At 43.8% G+C, this 22,237-nt stretch overlaps 1 protein-coding gene across 4 annotated transcripts in view; it reads left to right on the top strand.

Annotated features, from left to right (window-relative positions):
- LOC146060384 (uncharacterized) overlaps window positions 1–22,237 on the top strand; it is a 100,674-nt gene that overhangs the window by 37,450 nt on the left and 40,987 nt on the right. For 3 of the 4 annotated variants that reach the window (XM_083173539.1, XM_083173537.1, XM_083173538.1), the window contains exons 2-7: window positions 1,299–1,482; window positions 4,301–4,461; window positions 6,409–6,568; window positions 14,291–14,461; window positions 17,477–17,568; window positions 19,490–19,647. In XM_083173539.1, the coding sequence (XP_083029665.1) occupies window positions 1,333–1,482; window positions 4,301–4,461; window positions 6,409–6,568; window positions 14,291–14,461; window positions 17,477–17,568; window positions 19,490–19,647 (892 nt within the window). In that variant the 5' untranslated portion in view covers window positions 1,299–1,332. Of the gene's footprint in view, window positions 1–1,298; window positions 1,483–2,338; window positions 2,473–4,300; window positions 4,462–6,408; window positions 6,569–14,290; window positions 14,462–17,476; window positions 17,569–19,489; window positions 19,648–22,237 lie in introns of those variants that run through there. The other variant, XM_083173540.1, reaches the window with a different exon arrangement.

The following is a 22,237-nucleotide window of genomic DNA, read 5'->3' as shown; positions in this document are numbered from 1 at the left end:
TACTATCCACGTCGGCGTGGTGTGGGAATATAATAGTGTGGCGAGCGCAGCGAGCCACCGAGCCCGAAGCGTGGCGAGCGCAGCGAGCCCCGCGAGGGGACGCGGATACCTTCACAGGTAGACGCGTCCCCTCGCGGGCTTCACAGGTGTCCGGGTCGCCACGGACACCTGTGAAGCCCGCGAGGGGACGCGCATAACTGTGAAGGTATCCGCGTCCCCTCGCGGGGCTCGCTGCGCTCGCCACGCTTCGGGCTCGGTGGCTCGCTGCGCTCGCCACACTATTATATTCTCACACCACGCCGACGTGGATAGTAGGGCATGAAAAGGTCGGAGGACGCGTACCGCCGCCCCTCGCGGGCTCGCTGCGCTCGCCACGCTTCGGGTTGGCGTCGATCGTGGGGTGGCGTCAAAAATTGGGGGGGACATTTAAGGGTTAATGGGCTCTGTGGCCCATTTAACATTGATTCCTATGGCAAAATCGGGTTGATTGAGCCATTTAACACTAAAATCGGGTCCATCGCGACTTTTAACATTGTTCCCTATGGGAAATCGTGAGCATCGCGTCGCGGGCATCGCGGGTACGTTTATGGCCGGCCGCGACGCGACCGACGCGATTTTTCAGGTTTAACATGGTTTTCAATGGGAAAATCGCGGGCATCGCGTCGGTCGCGTCGCGGGCAGGCATAAATGTACCCGCGATGCCCGCGACGGGCGCCCAGATAGGAAACAAGTACCTGTCTCTCTTTTAATCTTGCATAAATTGTGTTTTATGATGTTTGTTTTTATTCTATCGGTATGATGCAATATTATTCTTAATTAAATTGTAAAGGTAATCCAATCCTTAATTTTGTCAGCGCTGCTTGTATATGTACTTTCTTTTTTAGTGTATGTGCAATTATTACCAATGCAGTAAGCAGCGATGTGGGGAGGCGGATAACAATGCATCCCTTCAGAGTCACTCTGTTTCCTTTACATAATAAATTAAGCTATACCAAATAGTGTTTTTTAGAAGACAAATGGGAAAGGTTAATCGAGAGATGGTAATAGAATTGGTAGCAAGGTGTGCACTTTGGTATGACATCTGTAAAGCCCAGAACACAGTGAACCGGGTGGATCACGTAGGGACATTAGTTCCAAACCAAACTATAGCACTGTGCACAAAGAAAGCACTTTATAAATGAAGCCCAATGAATTACTGAATATTGAGCATTTCAGAACAATGTTTAGTTCCGAGTTCTTATTTACATTTCCAGATACAGTTGGATGATTGTGCAAATATCACGTTTTTGCTCTTGCAGCTAAAGCATAAAGTTATTAAGCTTCGATTGAAGTATGGCCAAAATCCTGACTGTATCATTGCTAGTGCTACACCTGTCAGATTGTCTGGGGCAGGAGTATCCCTTTATGGACCCATCACTGCCCTGGGATGTGCGGGTGAAGGATCTGATTGAGCGGCTTAGCCTTGAAGAGATGGTGCTACAGGTGAGGAAGATTACCTGCTGTATTCTGAACACATAGCGGCTACAGTTGTTTGTTACTGAGATGCATGTTCTCATTGTAAGTGCACCTGGTCAGAGAAGTCGCCTATAGGGAGATGCAATTCTGCTCAGGACCTACTGGTGCTCTGTCCAGCCTACAAGGAATACATAACTCAGCTGTGTCTTCACTTAGATTTTGCTGTAGCAAATACAAAGTAATTCAACATCAGTAGTAAAGATGGGTTCTATACCTTAGAACCTAGAACTTATAGTATGTACCACACCATCCAACAGATTTAAATCTCGTTTGGCTAATTCCACTGTTATGGTGTACTGTTATTTCCAGCTTTGAGACTTAATTAGTATCTGAGGGATTCTGATTAAACCATCTGTGCTGAAGCCTGAATATAACTAAAACCTGCACTGTTGGTGTGCCTTGAGGACCGTGGTTGGGAATGCCTGCACTAGATGTTAGAAGCCGCAGCCGATATAATTAACAATATTGGCCACGGGTCCTGATATTGTGCATACACACTGAACAATATTAGTATATGAGATTAGTTCAGTGAGGTCTCCAGAACCCACTGAACATGCCAGTCTTTTGACTATATAGCTAAATTGACCTGCAGACATCAATTATCATTATCATGGGGCAGAAAAGTACATTGTTAACGATATTGAGTGTACACACTAGAGAATATTGTGAAGATATCTCTCAGAATCCCCTTTCTGAATGATATCTCTAGTGTGTATGGGGCTTAAATGTTTATGACACTGTCACTGGAAACATCAAATGTTGGCAACACTCCTCTTATTTTATCACCATGTGTGCATGTTATCTTCTGTAGCTTAGACCAGTGGGGGTTCAGGTGCCAGAATTAGAGACCATTATATGGCATACTTACCTACTTTTATGTTTTGCTCTCTGTAGGGTGACCAACTTTCCAATGGGCCAACCCGGGACGGGGGTCTGGGTCATTATGGTGTAGTGCAGGTATTAAGTCTCAGACACAGACATACCCCTGAATCCTATAAAACATAATAGACAGTGAGTCTATCAAAAATTAATAGGGATCGCCAATCGATTGCTTAATCAGATTTTTAAACATGCTTAATAATTTGGTATTATCTGCGGATCTTTTTTATATGTGTGGGCATTCCCAATTCGTCTTCTTCATCTATTTACATTATAAACAGCTGAAATGACAATCGATTGGGCAATTTCCAGATATGAAGATGCAATCTTTAGCTAAATCTGTAATGTGTGGTCAAGTCAAATAGATTGTAGAATCCATTTATCTGGCCAAAAAATCCCTGGATCTGGAAATCCATTAATTGTGATTGCTGATGTATGGGGCCCATAATGGACGAATTGGGAATGCCCACACATATAAAAAAGATCCGCAGATAATACCAGATTATTAAGCATGTTTAAAAATCTGATTAAGCAATCGATTGGCGATCCCTATTACTTTTTGATTGGGATTGCCAAAAGGGGGAGCCCACACATCTAAAATTAATTGTGGCAATCATCTCCAGATCTCAGGATTGTCACAATTAATTGCAGATGTATGGGGTCCATAAAGGTGTCCACACTCGGTGCGTTTTTCAGGTGCGATACGATGCGAGCAGCACATCACACAGCACAGAAAGTCTGTGCAGCCTGTGTTTTTAGTACCAGATTCCATCTAGTACTAAAAGCTTGAAGTTCATCGCACCGTGTATGGGCACCATAACTTTAATCACGCTGTCTGCCGTAGGGCAGATTGTGAGGCCAAGGAAACTGCCCCTTGATGCACAGTCCTTGGCCTGACCACTCCCTGAAAAGGGGGGCAACATGCTCCCATTTGCGGAAATGCTGACCACCCCCTCTCCTCGAATGCTTCTGCCTGTCATTAAGGCAGAGGCATTCGCTATTATGCAATGCTTGCACAGAACCCATCCTGCGCAACATCGGGGCAACTGCTGGTTGGATCACATAAGCGATCCAAACAAGAAGTGTGTGGAGACAGTAAATCCCCACCAGATGGCGCTGCCACACTCAATAAGATTTCTCAATAAGACTCTTTTAGAGAAATATATTTTGTTCTTTATGTTATTTATTAAAAAACCATGGTATACATACTAAGATAAAGAATGCGCATTTACATATAATTCATTACATTAAAATAAGACACACCAGACATACAACACAAAACATATAAAGTAGCTAGACACGGGCTGGCTATGAGGCTTATGGCTGCATGTAAAACTTCATGAGACAATAAAACTTTTTGAGCGAATAGTTACCAGTCCACATGGGATTGTAGCTCTTGCTGGGTGTTGATACCAGATCCTATATCTGAGCAGGAACTGCTTTTTGTATTGCAGTGGATGTCCACTCCCTTAATGAGAGGAGTTCAGCTCCAGGTACTGGTTCCGTCCCCAATAGTGTCCAAATCCCCAATGGGATATTTGTAATCCACACAGTGATGATGGCTGGCAACAATCTGGCTAGAGCAGGCTCCAGAACGCGTTTCTCCGCCTATACTTCACTCGGCGGCTTCCTCAGCTGGATGCCCTGTCTCCTTATCTGCCGGTTTTTATACTGTTTAGATTCGCGGGCTTCCGCGACTTCCGCATTCAGCGGGTCACATAAGCGATCCAACCTGAATTACCCCCAATGTACACTAAGGTTTTGTTACAAGATATATTATGCTTGTTCTGATTATGCTATATATTTGCAGTGTTAACTCAGATATACAATAAACAAGTTGAATTCCTGTGTTGGATATTTTCATACCGATTCATTAATGTGCTGATTAACTTATGTCTGATAACAGATGGCAAGGGGAGGTGCTGGGAAAAATGGCCCTGCTCCAGCCATCCCTCGTTTGGGTATAAAGCCATATTCCTGGAACACAGAATGTCTGAGAGGAGATGTCCAGGCACCAGGCTGGGCCACTTCTTTCCCCCAGGCTCTGGGCTTGGCTGCATCATGCAGGTATTTCTATAACTTAAAATTAGAACCATAACTACCTTTGTAATAATGAGCACCAATACCATGATGTGTATTGTTTATTTCTCATGGCAACCTTTATAAAGATTGTGATAAAGATGTCTGCACTCCCTATGGGCCAGATGCACTAAGCTTAAAAAGTGATAAACAGCCAGCCAAGCAGCTCCTGCCTGACAAGTCACAGACTGTGTTTGAAAAATGTCAGACAGGAGCTAATTGGCTGTTTATAACACTCTAATGTATCACTTTTGAAGCTTAGTGCATCTGGCCCTATATCTGTTATAACCAGTCTGAGCTGTGCCATGTGCCTTTTGAGGCCTATTTATCCTTGCATTGTGGTTGTGTCATATATTTATCAGCCCTTATTTTATTGCTAAAGTGTAAGTTCTTTATGAAACAATATTAATAGTTCTCCTTCTGCCTCTCTGCATCAGTCTCTGTAGTAGTCTACACTCATTTGCTGACTTGTACATACACGATTAAAAGGAAGACCCAGATTGTTTTGGTAACATCATTCTGACATATGTTAGACAGGCTTCACCATGTAAAGGATTATTGACAGCAGTAACCCCTTTCCTGTATTGCAAAATTCCATAATGAGCCCAATCACTAGAAATGTGCCCCCCTGTCATTAATCCTTTGAGTGCCAATGTTGCTGTGAGCGAGATCCTCAAAATATCCACTAAAAATGCCACAGTGACTGTTCTTTTAGTATAAATAAATACAAATACAGCCAAGTCAATTAATTGAAGTTTAGTTAAATATTACGCCCACAAAAAGAACATTTTAATGGATATTTTGAGGATCTCCCACAGCAACGTTGACACTCAAAGGGTTAATAAAAAAGGTTTGCTTGACAATTTTCACACCTATTTTGACAAATTTCCATGGTACTCTAAGGGTTAATAGACCCCTTTGTCCTTATAATTAAACTTATTGGTTGAATGTGGAGCAGCCTTTGTTTTTCCTCTGTGCTAGGATTATAAACACCATGGCCCTTATTCAGATCTGATCGCAGTACAAATTTGTTCTCAAAATGGGCAAAACCATGTGCACTGTAGGTGGGGCAGATGTAACATGTATAGAGAGAGTTAAATTTGTGTGAGTTATTTTGTTTCCGTGCAGGGTAAATACTGACTGCATTATTTTTACACTGCAAATTAGATTTAAGATTCAACTGACCCCACCCAAATTTAGCTCTCTGCACGTGTTACATCTGCCCCACCTGCAGTGCACATGGTTTTGCCCATTTTGAGCACAAATGTGTACTGCGATCAGATCTGAATAAGGGCCAATGGCCCTTATTCTAGTTGAATCGGATAAATGCGTATTTCGGACAGGAACCGAGTGTGCTTAGCCCCGCCTATCGTATGGATCGCTCACACCGTCCGAATGCGGTAAGACCCTGACCGAATGGACCGCAAGTGGATGTTTCATGTGAACACCTCCTCCATCTGTGGGAACCTCCCCCATCCTCCGATGGTCACCGACCATGGAATGATGGACAGAGTAGTCAGGCAGCACCGAGTGCTCCAGACCACTCCGACATTTTTCCGTATGAAAGCAGGGATATGGGCAGGCAGCTGACATCTGGCTATGTCAGCTGTCCGCCCCCCACACATTCGTCATGGCCGCATTACCATACATACGCCCAGCGTTTTCATGGGAACGCCCATGAAACGCTTGGCGTACGCATATGGTAATGATCCCAAACAGCCCTTCACGCCCCTCTCCACCCCCTGCTCGGATGGTTCCGTACGATAATTTTCTGCACGGACCTCACAGTGTTCGTACGTGTGAGGCGTTACGCAGATACGCCTCTGCACATGCGCAATCACCAACCATCGGACGTCCGATCGCACTCGGACCCATCTTACTCAATCAGAATAAGGGCCAATATCTCAATTTACTTACATTTGCTTTTGTCTGCAGCCCAGAGCTAGTAGCCAAGGTGGCTAATGTCACTGCCACTGAAGTTAGAGCCAAACACAACTACTTTGCATCTGTTGGGGACTATGATGACCACACTGGACTCAGTTGCTTCAGTCCTGTGATAAATATCATGCGCCACCCTCTGTGGGGGAGAAATCAGGTGAGTTTCTATCACTACAAGGATTTGCTGTTAGCCACATATTGGATCTCATTTTTAAATAAGCGACTCACATAAAGGCCCGTTTGCTGAAGATTGTCCATTGTATTTATAATTATGTCATTATTATGCAGATTGTACTGTCTGTATATCATAAAGGTAATTAATAATAATATAATGTGTCATTTGTTAACCCCTTCCCGACATTTGACGTACATTTACGTCATGGTCGGGATGTACTTCCCGACACATGGCATAAATGTACGTCATGAATGTAAACTGTCACTGCGTCTATGTTAAGTACAGCACCAATCACCACCGGGTGTAAAGGGCTCACTGGTGGTCACCCCACCTCACCCCACCTGCCCCCAAGGCTGTGATTGGTCCGTCGGACCGACAGACCAATCACAGCCATTACACCTCACATTACACCGCCATTCCGGTCAGGAACAGCGTGCACAGCGGTCTCCGTGCCCATCTGTCCCCTTATACTGACCTGATCAGCGTTGGTGGCATCCGTGCTGCCAGCTGCTGGTGCTTCCTGGTTGCTGTGGTTGCTGTTGCTTCCTGCTGCTGCTGCAGCGTCATTGTGTCAGAGAATATAATATTGTGTGATATAATTTTGTCTCTGCTGCCCCCTGCTGCCCCCCTTTTGTGCTGATCAGTATAAATTAACTGATCAGCAACTTTTTGGGGGTGCAGGGTTTTTTTTTTATATATACCCTGTCAGGTATCACCAAAAGTTGTGTGCCTGCTGCCCCTCACTGCTAATCAGTGTTGCATCACTGATCAGCAGTTTGTTTATTTTTGAGGGTGCTGTGGGTTTTTTTTTTTTAATTTTTTTTACACCCACAGTGATTTTGTGGGTGTCCTGTGGCCGCTGAGCGCTGATCAGTGACATACATCACTGATCAGCATTTTTGGCACAGGGTTGATCTAATTTTTTTTTTTTGGATCAAATTCCTGTTGCCTTTGACTCATCAGCAGTTTTTTTTTATTTTTTTTTTGGAGGGTGCTGTGGGGTCTATTTTTAAATTTTTTTTTACACCCACGGTGATTTTGTGGGTGTCCTGTGGCCGCTGAGCGCTGATCAGTGACGTACATCACTGATCAGCATTTTTGGCACAGGGTTGATCTAATTTTGTTTTTTTTGGGATCAAATTCCTGTTGCCTTTGACTTATCAGCAGTTTTTTTACATTTTTTTTTTTTGGAGGGTGCTGTGGGGTCTATTTTTTAAATTTTTTTTACACCCACGGTGATTTTGTGGGTGTCCTGTGGCCGCTGAGCGCTGATCAGTGACGGACGTTACTAACCAACATCTGTGCTCAATTTTTGGCGCAGGAGCTTTTTTTTTTTCTTTTAACTTACACGTGTTAAAGCACTACATACATACTACATACCCCCGTGTTGAAATAAAGTTTGTACCCCCCCCTACACTATACACGTGTTGAAACACTACACTTATTCAAACACAAAAATAATAAAAATGTCCCAATCATCGCAAAGACTGTTTTCAGCGGAGGAGGCATATGCCCTTATTGCCTCTGACACTGACACAGCCAGTGAAGAAAGCGATGAATTTGCATTCGTCTTAAGCTCCTCTTCCTCCTCTAGTGATGAGGGACCCCCTCAAAGACGCCCCCGTAGAGCAGCTGAGACCCCCCCCCCCAATGATTGATCTCGTATGGACCCCACCACCAGACAATTTTGAGCCCCAGGTTCCTGAGTTTTTGGCCAACCCAGGAATCCAATTTGATACTACAGGCCTCAAAGAAATTGACTTTTTCAAAGTCTTTTTCTCTGATGATTTTATAAATTTAATGGTGGACCAAAGTAATTTATATGCCCAGCAGTTTATTGCCCAAAACCCCACATCATCATTTGCTAGGTGGACCCCTGTAGATGCAGTAGAGATGATGACGTTTTGGGGTCTGGTGTTACATATGGGCATAGTTAAAAAGCCAGAAATTAGACAATATTGGAGTACAGATGTTCTGTACAGCACCCCACTTCATCGTATGGCCATGACCCGGACTCGTTTTGAGACGATCCTTACATTTTTGCATTACAAAGATAATGCACAGTGCCCACCCAGAGATGATCCCACCTTTGACCGGCTATTCAAAGTCAGGCCGGTCATTGATCATTTCAGCGCCAAATTTGCTGAGATGTACATCCCTGAAAAATTCATTTGTGTAGACGAGTCACTGATACATTTTAAAGGAAGGGTTAAATTCCGCCAGTACCTTCCCAATAAGAGGGCAAGGTATGGCATAAAAATGTATAAGCTGTGCGAAAGTACCTCAGGGTACACCCACAGGTTTAGGGTATATGAAGAGAAGGACACAAGAATTGAACCGCCAGAATGCCCCCCCTCCCTCGTAGGTGTTAGTGGAAAGATTGTCTGGGATTTAGTGCACCCCTTCCTGGATAAGGGTTATCACCTCTATGTGGATAACTTTTACACCAGCATCCCCCTGTTTAAGGCCCTTGGTTCAAGAGGTACAGCAGCTTGCGGTACTGTGCGCAAGAACCAAAGAGGCCTCCCAAAAACGCACGTTGCCCAATTACTGAGAAAGGGTGAAAGCAGGGCACAATCCACCGAAAATATATTGTTGGTCAAATATAAGGACAAGAGGGATGTCCTTATACTGACAACAATTCACGGAGACAGTACCACCTCCGTCCCTGTACGAGGTACCAGTACCCACACCTCAAAACCTATTTGTATCCTAGATTACAATAAGTACATGGGCAGAGTGGATCTTTCAGATCAGGTACTGAAGCCGTACAGTGCCCTGCGGAAAACAAAAATATGGTATAAGAAGCTGGCCGTGTATATCATCCAGATGGCACTGTATAACGCTTACGTACTATTCCGTTCTACCAGCCAGACGGGGACATTTATGCACTTTCAAGAGGAAGTCATAAAGGGCCTAATATTTGGGAACCAGCAGGCAGAGGGCCCCAGTACTTCTAGTACTGGCCCCAGTACTTCTAGTACTGGCCCCCGTATTGTATCAGGGCAGCATTTTCCTAACGAAATCCCCTCCACTGGAAAAAAGGGCAGGACACAAAAAAGGTGCAAAGTTTGCTATAAAAAGGGAATAAGAAAGCAAACTATTTTCCACTGTGAAACTTGCCCCGACAAACCCGGCCTATGTATGAAGGAGTGTTTTAAAATATACCACACATCTATGGATTATTAGGTTCATCATTTCACCGTGCTTCGGGGGTCTTACTAATGCGACATAGCACCCACCATTCATTCCACCAGAATCTGTGCTGCAAAATCCAAATATCACTCCTTCCCTTCGGAGTCCTGCCATGCACCCAAATGGTATTTTTTGGTCACATATGAGGCATTGCCGTACTCGGGAGAAATTGCGGCACAGATTTTGGGGTGCTTTGTCTCCTTCATTCCTTGTGAAAATGAAAAATTTTGAGCCAGAACTGCATTTTTGTGTAAAAAAATGTAATTTTTCATTTTCACAGCCCAGTTGTACCAAAATTGGTGAAACCCCTGGGGGTTTGAAATGTACACTATACCCCTAGATGAATTCCCTGAGGGGTGTAGTTTGCAAAATGGGGTCACTTGTGGGGGGGTTCCACTGTATTGGTGCTTCGGGGGTCTTGCTAATGCGACATAGCACCCACCATTCATTCCACCAGAATCTGTGCTGCAAAATCCAAATATCACTCCTTCCCTTCTGAGTCCTGCCATTTTTTGGTCACATATGAGGCATTGCCGTACTCGGGAGAAATTGCGGCACAGATTTTGGGGTGCTTTGTCTCCTTCATTCCTTGTGAAAATGAAAAATTTTGAGCCAGAACTGCATTTTTGTGTAAAAAAATGTAATTTTTCATTTTCACAGCCCAGTTGTACCAAAATTGGTGAAACCCCTGGGGGTTTGAAATGTACACTATACCCCTAGATGAATTCCCTGAGTGGTGTAGTTTGCAAAATGGGGTCACTTGTGGGGGGTTCTACTGTATTGGTGCTTCGGGGGTCTTGCTAATGCGACATAGCACCCACCATTCATTCCACCAGAATCTGTGCTGCAAAATCCAAATATCACTCCTTCCCTTCGGAGTCCTGCCATGCACCCAAATGGTATTTTTTGGTCACATATGAGGCATTGCCGTACTCGGGAGAAATTGCGGCACAGATTTTGGGGTGCTTTGTCTCCTTCATTCCTTGTGAAAATGAAAAATTTTGAGCCAGAACTGCATTTTTGTGTAAAAAAATGTAATTTTTCATTTTCACAGCCCAGTTGTACCAAAATTGGTGAAACCCCTGGGGGTTTGAAATGTACACTATACCCCTAGATGAATTCCCTGAGGGGTGTAGTTTGCAAAATGGGGTCACTTGTGGGGGGGTTCCACTGTATTGGTGCTTCGGGGGTCTTGCTAATGCGACATAGCACCCACCATTCATTCCACCAGAATCTGTGCTGCAAAATCCAAATATCACTCCTTCCCTTCTGAGTCCTGCCATTTTTTGGTCACATATGAGGCATTGCCGTACTCGGGAGAAATTGCGGCACAGATTTTGGGGTGCTTTGTCTCCTTCATTCCTTGTGAAAATGAAAAATTTTGAGCCAGAACTGCATTTTTGTGTAAAAAAATGTAATTTTTCATTTTCACAGCCCAGTTGTACCAAAATTGGTGAAACCCCTGGGGGTTTGAAATGTACACTATACCCCTAGATGAATTCCCTGAGTGGTGTAGTTTGCAAAATGGGGTCACTTGTGGGGGGTTCCACTGTATTGGTGCTTCGGGGGTCTTGCTAATGCGACATAGCACCCACCATTCATTCCACCAGAATCTGTGCTGCAAAATCCAAATATCACTCCTTCCCTTCTGAGTCCTGCCATGCACCCAAATGGTATTTTTTGGTCACATATGAGGCATTGCCGTACTCGGGAGAAATTGCGGCACAGATTTTGGGGTGCTTTGTCTCCTTCATTCCTTGTGAAAATGAAAAATTTTGAGCCAGAACTGCATTTTTGTGTAAAAAAATGTAATTTTTCATTTTCACAGCCCAGTTGTACCAAAATTGGTGAAACCCCTGGGGGTTTGAAATGTACACTATAATCCTAGATGAATTCCCTGAGGGGTGTAGTTTGCAAAATGGGGTCACTTGTGGGGGGGTTCCACTGTATTGGTGCTTCGGGGGTCTTGCTAATGCGACATAGCACCCACCATTCATTCCACCAGAATCTGTGCTGCAAAATCCAAATATCACTCCTTCCCTTCTGAGTCCTGCCATGCACCCAAATGGTATTTTTTGGTCACATATGAGGCATTGCCGTACTCGGGAGAAATTGCGGCACAGATTTTGGGGTGCTTTGTCTCCTTCATTCCTTGTGAAAATGAAAAATTTTGAGCCAGAACTGCATTTTTGTGTAAAAAAATTTAATTTTTCATATTCACAGCCCAGTTGTACCACAATTGGTGAAACCCCTGGGGGTTTGAAATGTACACTATACCCCTAGATGAATTCCCTGAGGGGTGTAGTTTGCAAAATGGGGTCACTTGTGGGGGGGTTCCACTGTATTGGTGCTTCGGGGGTCTTGCTAATGCGACATAGCACCCACCATTCATTCCACCAGAATCTGTGCTGCAAAATCCAAATATCACTCCTTCCCTTCTGAGTCCTGCCATTTTTTGGTCACATGTGAGGCATTGCCGTACTCGGGAGAAATTGCGGCACAGATTTTGGGGTGCTTTGTCTCCTTCATTCCTTGTGAAAATGAAAAATTTTGAGCCAGAACTGCATTTTTGTGTAAAAAAATGTAATTTTTCATTTTCACAGCCCAGTTGTACCAAAATTGGTGAAACCCCTGGGGGTTTGAAATGTACACTATAATCCTAGATGAATTCCCTGAGGGGTGTAGTTTGCAAAATGGGGTCACTTGTGGGGGGGTTCCACTGTATTGGTGCTTCGGGGGTCTTGCTAATGCGACATAGCACCCACCATTCATTCCACCAGAATCTGTGCTGCAAAATCCAAATATCACTCCTTCCCTTCTGAGTCCTGCCATGCACCCAAATGGTATTTTTTGGTCACATATGAGGCATTGCCGTACTCGGGAGAAATTGTGGCACAGATTTTGGGGTGCTTTGTCTCCTTCATTCCTTGTGAAAATGAAAAATTTTGAGCCAGAACTGCATTTTTGTGTAAAAAAATGTAATTTTTCATATTCACAGCCCAGTTGTACCACAATTGGTGAAACCCCTGGGGGTTTGAAATGTACACTATACCCCTAGATGAATTCCCTGAGGGGTGTAGTTTGCAAAATGGGGTCACTTGTGGGGGGGTTCCACTGTATTGGTGCTTCGGGGGTCTTGCTAATGCGACATAGCACCCACCATTCATTCCACCAGAATCTGTGCTGCAAAATCCAAATATCACTCCTTCCCTTCTGAGTCCTGCCATTTTTTGGTCACATATGAGGCATTGCCGTACTCGGGAGAAATTGCGGCACAGATTTTGGGGTGCTTTGTCTCCTTCATTCCTTGTGAAAATGAAAAATTTTGAGCCAGAACTGCATTTTTGTGTAAAAAAATGTAATTTTTCATTTTCACAGCCCAGTTGTACCAAAATTGGTGAAACCCCTGGGGGTTTGAAATGTACACTATATCCCTAGATGAATTCCCTGAGGGGTGTAGTTTGCAAAATGGGGTCACTTGTGGGGGGGTTCCTAACTTTTAGCATCTTATGGTGCCTAGAAACCTACATGGTGCCTAAAAAATAATCTCATAAAAAGGAGGCTCCAAAATCAAGTAGGTGCTCCTTCTATTATGAAGCCTGTGGTTTGGTCAACGTGCACACTAGGGCCACATATAGGATATTTATGAAAACAAAAGAATTGGGGGAATCAATTTTTAGTCACATTTCTCTAGTAAAATCTACTGTGTTCCTTAGAAAAATGTATTAAAATTGAAAATCAGCAAAAAAAATGAAATTTTGAAATTTCACCTACACTTTGTTTTAATTCCTGTGAAACACCTAAAGGGTTAACAAACTTCCAAAATGCTGTTTTGAATACTGTGAGGGGTGCAGTTTTTGAAATGGCATCATTTATGGGGGTGTCTCACATACAAGTCCCTCAAAGTCACATCAGAACTGAACTGGTCCCTAAAAAAATCAGTGTTTGAAATTTTCTTGAAAATTTGAGAATTTGCTATTCATATTTTAAGCCTCCTAGTGTCCAAAAAAATTAAAAGGAGGTTGAAATAATGATGGCAACATAAAGTAGACATATGGTCTTTGTTAGTTGTTAACTATTTTGAGTGGTATGATTATTTGTCTCACAAGCAGAAAATTTAACATTTTGCAAATTGCAAAATTTTCAATTTTTTTTACGACATTTTGGTATTTTTCACAAAAAAACACAGACTGTATCGACCAAAATTTACCACTAACTTGAAGTACAATGTGTCACGAGAAAACAATCTCAAAATCACTGGGATAAGTAAAAGCAAAAAAAAAGTTATCCCCACATAAAGTGATACATGTCAGATTTGAAAAAGAGGGCTCTGTCAGGAAGGCAAAAACAGGCTGCGGCGGTAAGGGGTTAATATCAGTCCTCACGTGTGTACAATTTTTCTAAGCACTGTTTAAAAATAAGGCACATTTACATTTATAGTACCAACACTCACTATACAACACACATGCACATTGTACTAGAGTGAGTGATATAATGTTCTGTCTGCAGGAAACTTACGGAGAAGATCCCTTTCTAAGTGGACTTCTAGCTGCAGCTTTTGTGAAAGGTCTGCAAGGAGACCACCCTCGTTATGTGAAAGCCAATGCAGGCTGCAAGCACTTTGATGTCCATGGGGGCCCGGAAAATGTCCCTGTTTCCAGGTTCAGTTTTGATGCCAAGGTAACACTAAGTACCTTATGGTCTAAACAATATACAATACAAAAAATATACACTTTCAATGTTTTGTATAAACCACAGTAATTTTGGTATAGTCAACATACTTAAAGTATATGTCTGTAAGGTTTTATGTTATAAATGTTCTATGTGAGCCTTTTGTCACACAACACTTGTTCCTCTGATACAGGTGGCATCCCAGAACTTTTTCCCTTTGCCTAAACAAAAAGTGTTCAGGAAATCTCTTGCTCCAGTTGTAGATGGACTGCCTTGCAAGGCGTAGGATTATCGTAGCGTGTTCTAAAAATGCAGCTGTAAAAAGTAACAGAGTAAAAAAATAAAAGCCTTCTCTACTGGTGTAGCAGCCATTTTGCTCACATGATGCAATGGCTGCTCATGCAATGCTGATGCCCAAAATGTTTTTTTCTTTTCTTGTTTCTCTAATTCATGTAAGTGTAAATTACCTGAAGTAATACATCACAGTATGAGCATGTTGGGTGCCAGTTGACGTCCTGGCAGTCAGAATTCCAATGGTCAGCATACCGACATCGGAATCAATCTGATCAAATGCCCAACAGTCAAAGTCCCAACTGACAGGGGCTATTCTCCGTTAAATGTAGTAAACCACCAAGCCCTGAAGGGGCCTTTTTGCGCTCACCCCCCTGTCTGAGTACCGGCAGTTGGGATTGCGATGTCGGTATACTGACCAGCGGAATCCCGACTGTCGTGCCTGCATACCACACCTGAGCATGCTCCAGTGTGTTTGGAGCAAATTGGTTTACCATATTGATATCTGTCCTGTGACAAAAGGCTCTCACACATACAACATTTGTTACTTAGTAATATAAACTTACAGATTTACTGTATACTACATATCCATGTACGTATTTTGACTATAACAATAATTCTTTTATATTAACCCTGTATTCTAACACCAGCAAAACAGCATGGTTCTCTGATACACTCTCAGTCATCGCACCAGACAGAGAATCTGGAATACACTGGAATGTAGATTGGACTACTCTCACAGAGAGAGAAATGGGGCCAGATGTACTAAGCTTTAAAAGTGATAACCCACTAACCAATCAGCTTCTACCTGCCATGTCACAGGCTGGTTTGAAAAATGACAGGTAGAAGCTGAGTGATGGTGGTTTATCACTCTCCATTTTATCACTTGTCAAGGCTTAATACATCTTGCCCAGGGTGATGTGTTAAGGGGTGTACACACGGGTGTAGGCAAAGCGGTTTGGACTATTCCGAATTTGACTAAGGCCATGGGTAATTTGGACTATGGCCGATTTTGCCATTGGCGAAATACACTTCACTTTGCGGCATAGTCAAAATTGCCTTGCTTGTCTATTTTGCAGGGTGATAGCGAGGCCGTGATCGCTATCGCTAGGACTGGACACACGGTGCAATTCTGGCTAACTTACTAGGCAGAATCCACAAATACAGCAGGGGGAGGACATACCCTTGGACTGACTGCCTATTGCTAGGAAGAGTTCACATCATCACTGACAAAAGTGCTTCAGAGATATCCTTGATCACCTAATGAGTATTTGCACACTCAAACTATAGCTTTCTGCTAGGTCCTTACTAATAGAGTTATTGCAAGTTACTTCCACCGACACAACTGATGGACAAAGCTGGGCCCTATGCTCAGTTGTGCAATTTCTATTTTATGATTATGGGGGTCCTATTGGCCATTCCAATCTGATGGTCTAGTGCACAGTTTCTCAACCTCGGTCCTCAGGACACCCACACAGTATTTGTTTTCTAGGTCTCCACACAGAATCACAAGTGACATAATTAGCTCCACCTGTGGATGACCTACAAAATTTGTGGGGATCTTGAGGACTGAGGTAGAGAACCACTGCTCTAGTGCCAGCGGCGTAACTACATTTTGGGCGCCCCCCCCGCCGTTAAAAGGGAGGGCGCCCAGCCACTTACCCGCCCTGCCGCCCGCCGCACCAACCCCCGCAGTCTTACCTAGGTTCAGTACGCGCTGGTCCCGGCTCCCTTCTTATGCTATGAGGACCACCACAAAATGTCCGCCCCCATACAGCAGACAGTTTCAGAGAACTGTGTGCTATATGGGGGTGGCCATTTTGTTGTGGTCCTCAGCAGAAGAAGGGAGCCGGGACCAGCGCGTACTGAACACAGGTAAAGACTGGGGATGGGGGGGTTTGCGGGGGTTGGTGCGGCGGGCGGCGGGGTTTAACTATAGCACTGCAGCCCCCGGCGCCCGCACATGCATAGTGCTCCCCCGCGGTCGCGGGTGCTGCGATGCTATAGTTACGCCACTGTCTAGTGCCTAATTCCATATATGATACGAGGCCTTTAGGAGCCCATACACGCTCTGTTTTGCGGCTCCGTTATGTACTTTTAAAGTACACATCGTATCGGATCGCATGCACGCATGCACTGCGATCCGATACGATGTGTAGCTAGTACAAAAAGTATGTGCAGCACACTTTTTGTACCATACTATGTGATGCGCGGGAGCGCGCATCGTATAGTACAGAATGGAGCCGGACCACAACAGAGCGTGTATGGGCTCCTTTTGTACTTAATGTGTAGCATAGGCTGGAGAACTCGTATAAACTTACTTGTGATATGCAGGCCCAATGCTCACAATCATTGGTGATCGGTGAGCCCCAAACATACACATATGGTCACACTGCCATTCTGCACAGGGGGTCTGCATCACTCAACAGCCAGACCTTGTCATCTTGACTGGCTAAAGTTCCAACTGGACAGTTGAGGGTAAGAATCAGCTCTTCTGTAAAAGCCCACCACTGGCCCCAGGGCTTCATATCTTCTTACCACTGTACTTGACTTAGCGTCTTATTTCCTCTCCTATTTTTTTTACTCTTTCTATATCTCTCCCCCAATGGACAGCCTGGCTTCCACTAGTTAAGGCTAATATAATCTTACTGGGAGTATACCTTTTCATTGCCTTTACATCATTTCTTAAGTGATGAGAACAATCTACATTCTGATTATTCTTATTTCCCATAGGTAGATGAAAGAGATTTGCGAATGACATTTTTGCCACAGTTCCAAGCCTGTGTTGAAGCTGGGACATACAGCATAATGTGCAGCTATAACAGGTTAGTATCATGCACATCATTACTGTTTCCTGTAATTCACATTACTGTTATGTTATGTTTTTGCTTGTAAATTAATTTTCTTCTCAGATTGCTCAATACATTTCTATTTACCACTTTGGCCAGATTTATTAAGCTTGGAGAAGAGATAAACTGGATATAAAGCAGATAAAAGGTAAAAGGAGATAAAGCACCAGCCAATCAACTCCCAACTGTCTTTTTCAAACACAGCTGATTGGCTGTTGCTTTATCTCCTTTTACCTTTTCTCCGCTTTATCTCCAGTTTATCTCTTCTCCAAGCTTAATAAATCTGCCCCAAAGAAACGGATTGTCACATACAGCACACACCAGAGCCTTCCTGGAAGTTTTGTGACAAATGATTGAACACAACACGACCATCTGGTGGTATTGTTTTATAATGCTAAAACTTCCAGAAACCTCTTTGTGCTTCCTGATGTATATCACAAAAAAATCAAAACTTCAAGAGTTATGATATATTAACAATACCATGTGCTTCAGTTATGTAGCTATTATAATATCTAGCACATATAAGAAGAAACAGTCTAAAATGATGCAAATGGATCGATTCACTAATGGACCAGGGTGCAACCCGGTGTTTGACCCCTATTACACCGGGGTGGGTGACGTTGACGCAGGCGGGTCCTGTGCCAGTGCTTGGAGATGATGGCATCATCTGCAAGCGCTGGGAAATGCTCCAGCCGGGACCACCAGGACAGCACAACATGCTAGGGGCAAGCCCAGGCTCCGTGCTCCCCCAGCCTCCGTCCATGAGTTGAATGGATATCTGTGTGCGGCACCTCATGATGTTGTCATCTCCAAGCGCTGAGACAGGACGTGTCCATACCTCCCAACTGTCACGATTTTAGAGGGACAGTCCCGATTTTCGGGTCCTGTCCCGCTGTCCCACCCACGGCAGGCATTGTCCCGCTGCGGGGGGTGGCAGTTGGGAGACCCCCCAATCTAGTAGAATAGACGCTGTGTGCATGCGCACAGCGTCTATTCTCGTATGAAAATGAGGCTGCGGCTAATTAGCATAAGCCGCACCCTCATTTGCATACGCCCCGCCCCCTTTCCGGCCGCGGCTTTGCCGCGCGAGTGTCCCTATTTCCTCAGGTCAAAAGTTGGAAGGTATGCGTGTCTGGGCCAGCATCAACCGCCCCACATTATACCAGGGGGATGATGGTATAACAGGGGTCAAACGCCAGGTTGCTCCCGACTCCTCCCCAGCTCTGCTGCTGTCTGCATATTACAGGACGCTGCGGTCAGGAGGTATAATTCGCCATACTTCGGGTCACTTTACCCCAAGCAGAGTCTGTGTGGATGGTAAAGCACGAAAAACTCCCGTTGACCTTTTTCATATGTCAATCCTTGCCATGTTGATATTTTACTTATGTTGACCGTTGTCCATGTTCACCTAGTGCATGTCAACATTTTAGAGTCAATGTATTGACTGTCTACATAAACACCGAGTGTAAGCCATCTGGAAACCTAAAACTCTGCGATTGCAGTTAAGCCCCATACACACTACATGACAGGGGCCACAGCCGAAATAGCTAACCACATCATCCGCAGCTGTCCGTACACACTGAATGATATCAGCCGCCATGGGGATGCCATGAAACGCTGGGCATTCCCATGGCCCACCACCAGACCGCCCCCGTCCCTCCCCTCTGCAGTTGGGGTTTGCACATGCGCAGAAATACACTTGCGCATGTGAAAACCCAGACTATCGAGCAGGGGCCGAATACAGTTCACTGCGTGCGAACCAGAATCGTCCCGATAAAACGTTATCTTTCTAGCTAATGTGATCTGGGGCATAGGTAGATGCTAATATAGATTTCTTTGATTTCTCTAGTACAGTGTGATAGTTTATTGTGACAGTGGTTTGTTGTTCCTTTTATAGAGTGAATGGAGTTCCAGCTTGTGCTAACAAAATGCTGCTATCGGACATTCTGCGCTCAGAGTGGGGATTTGAAGGTTATGTTGTGAGTGACGAGGGGGCCATTGAATATATCATGGAGCAACATAAGTACACCAGCAGCTTCCTGGAAACTGCAATAGGTGAGTCCTGAAGTGGTTTTCTATGATAAATAGGGGAGAGTTAGCTTGGTGATAAAGTACACAGAGAGAGAGAAAGTACTACCCAATCAACTTCTAATTGCCCTGTTAAAGACAAGTTTAAGACAATGCTAGGAGCTGATTGGTTGGTACTTTATCCCTCTTCAGGCTTTGATAAATGTAGCCCACAGTTACGCTCCCAAAGATGCTACAGTATGTGTTAGCTGGAAACAGAGAGCTCAGACTGTGCTAATTGTAACACGGAAGATCATAGCTCACTGCTACTTTTTTCTATTTATTGAAGGAGGTTTCCAAATCTGTAAAATAGGTGTAATAAAACACCTATTGATAGGCAGGCTAACAGGTTATGAAAGCAATTATTAGGAACTAATACAGTAGGAAGTTTTTTCCCCACAGTATTGCTCACGAACATGGCAGCAATAATATTGGGGGCCATATGGACTTGAGCCTGTTTACATTACCATGTATTCTCCATTTACGTACCCTTTTTATCTCATCCCCTTTCCCAATCTCCATACTACTGTCTCCTACATAATTTTCCCCCATTAATTTTTCCATCTTCTATGGCTTCATTTACCTTTTACCGGTTGATTTGCACCCTTTATACTCTGGACTGCCCTCCCAAGCTTAGCGGAGGCTGCTGTCACCCTGCTTATTTCAACCAGTCTCCAATTTTACTCTAGTGCTTGTACTCTGGGTAATTTTTGTTATTTTCTTACTCTCTGGAGCTGCTTAAACTGGGTACATCCTAGCGATATGCTGTCTGTTCAATATACTGCCTGGAAAGCCCGCTGCGGCAGCGCAGCTGAGCCTGAGAAATCTCCGGGCATACCACTTAAGTGGCTAAGGATGCACAGGCACCCCCTAATGCTGTGCCCACCCTTATGAACACCTCTGCCGCTAGCAATACCAGCTATACCTTTAACCAAAGACTTTTGCTTTTTAGAACTGTATTCCATTTAAAGAAGCGCCCATCAATCAATAATGTGTGTTTGCATTGGTAATTGTACTAGACCATTGTCATATTACTACATACCTGCGTCATCCATATATGTGTATGATGATATTTAAATGTGCTGTTAGTGTCACACAGAGTAATTAGAAGATGAAGACTGAAATAGGAAGGAGATTATGATGTGGCTGAGAGACCTTTTTTATTGTAGCGAGTGCCAATAGATGACGATTGGCGGTGTTAGACATGCCCAATAGGTGGAGCTACTCACACCCCTTTGACGGTGCACCCCCTAATAAAATGTGCTGCGCACGCCTATGGTCAGACGCAACATGCCATGTATATGCTTGATATGTGTGCACCCAGAGTCGCTGCGATGTGCTGTACATAACACCTAGCGACACTGTGCATGTAATAAAGGACAGAATAGTGATCGTTCTGTCCTTGATTATATGCATGGCTGATGGGAATGTCCGAATGACTTCTCATTGCTCCAGTATGTACCCGACTTTCGTCTGTCTGCAAGTATTCCACCCACTCCTCACTGGTTGCTCCATTTATTTTGTTGCCTTCCTCCTTTTCAATGGAGGTGGATCGTTTTGCCCTTGTTTGGGTATGTAGCTTTTATTTATGTCAACATTTGGATAGTTTGTGCAAAACTTTATTTTGTGCTAATATTGATAAATAGTACTATATGGAATTTTTAATACTCTATATTATAGTTGATCTAGTTATTCATAATACCAAGTGCTTTGTTAAATATCTATGCTCCCAATAGTCCATCTGATATTTTGGTCCTAGTTTTTGGCTTTAACATGGAAGATGACACAGTGCTGGATCAATCCCTCACATCCACCTTCCCGGTTAGGCCATATTTGCTCATTAATAGATTTAATTCCCTTCATGGTTTAGTCATGTAACCATACTGATTGGTCCTAAACTCCTCTCTATGCAGTTCACCTCACCTACATTTTATTTTAGTGACAGACTCTAGTAATTCCTTTGTTCCATTGTGCTGGATGTGTTCTCGGGAGACATACTTTCCAACCATGCTCTTGTTAGTGTATTTTTAGCTCTCCACTCGTGTATCAGCCTCTTGCCTTTAGCATTTCTCTTCTTGTCTCTGTTTGTATCCTTCACAATTTGAGGGCTACAAGAATTTCTTGGCCTCTAAATGGAATGATTGGCGCAGTGACAACATACACTAACCGGATGGCTCAGTCCTTTTTGTCGAAGTGGTGATGCAACCCCATATATTATGTTCTAGAAAATAGGAGACCCACTATGAATCCTTGTGGGAGACTATGGCCTCAGCCTTCAGATTTTATGTTGCCAACCTAATAACTAATCTATTGACAAGGCCCATCACTTGTTCAAATTGTTTCTATTGTCTCAATGCAAATTTAGACTGGACCTCACTAAAAATAAATCCTTCCACTGAGGAAACAATAAACTTCTGGCTAATATGTTCAGCGTGTGGAAGAGGAAGAGCTATATTTATACCCTCAGGGATCCCATTACTGGTTTGGTCACTACAAACATTATTTACATTATGTTAAGAGCCCTAGATGACTCCTGACCTTTCCTCCCCATTAAGTCTTTTTAAATCTTTATTATAGG

This window comes from Crinia signifera, chromosome 2, assembly GCF_055691185.1.
Source record: "Crinia signifera chromosome 2, ASM5569118v1, whole genome shotgun sequence".
Lineage (NCBI taxonomy): Eukaryota > Metazoa > Chordata > Amphibia > Anura > Myobatrachidae > Crinia > Crinia signifera.
This window is presented reverse-complemented; position numbering and strand designations above follow the sequence as displayed.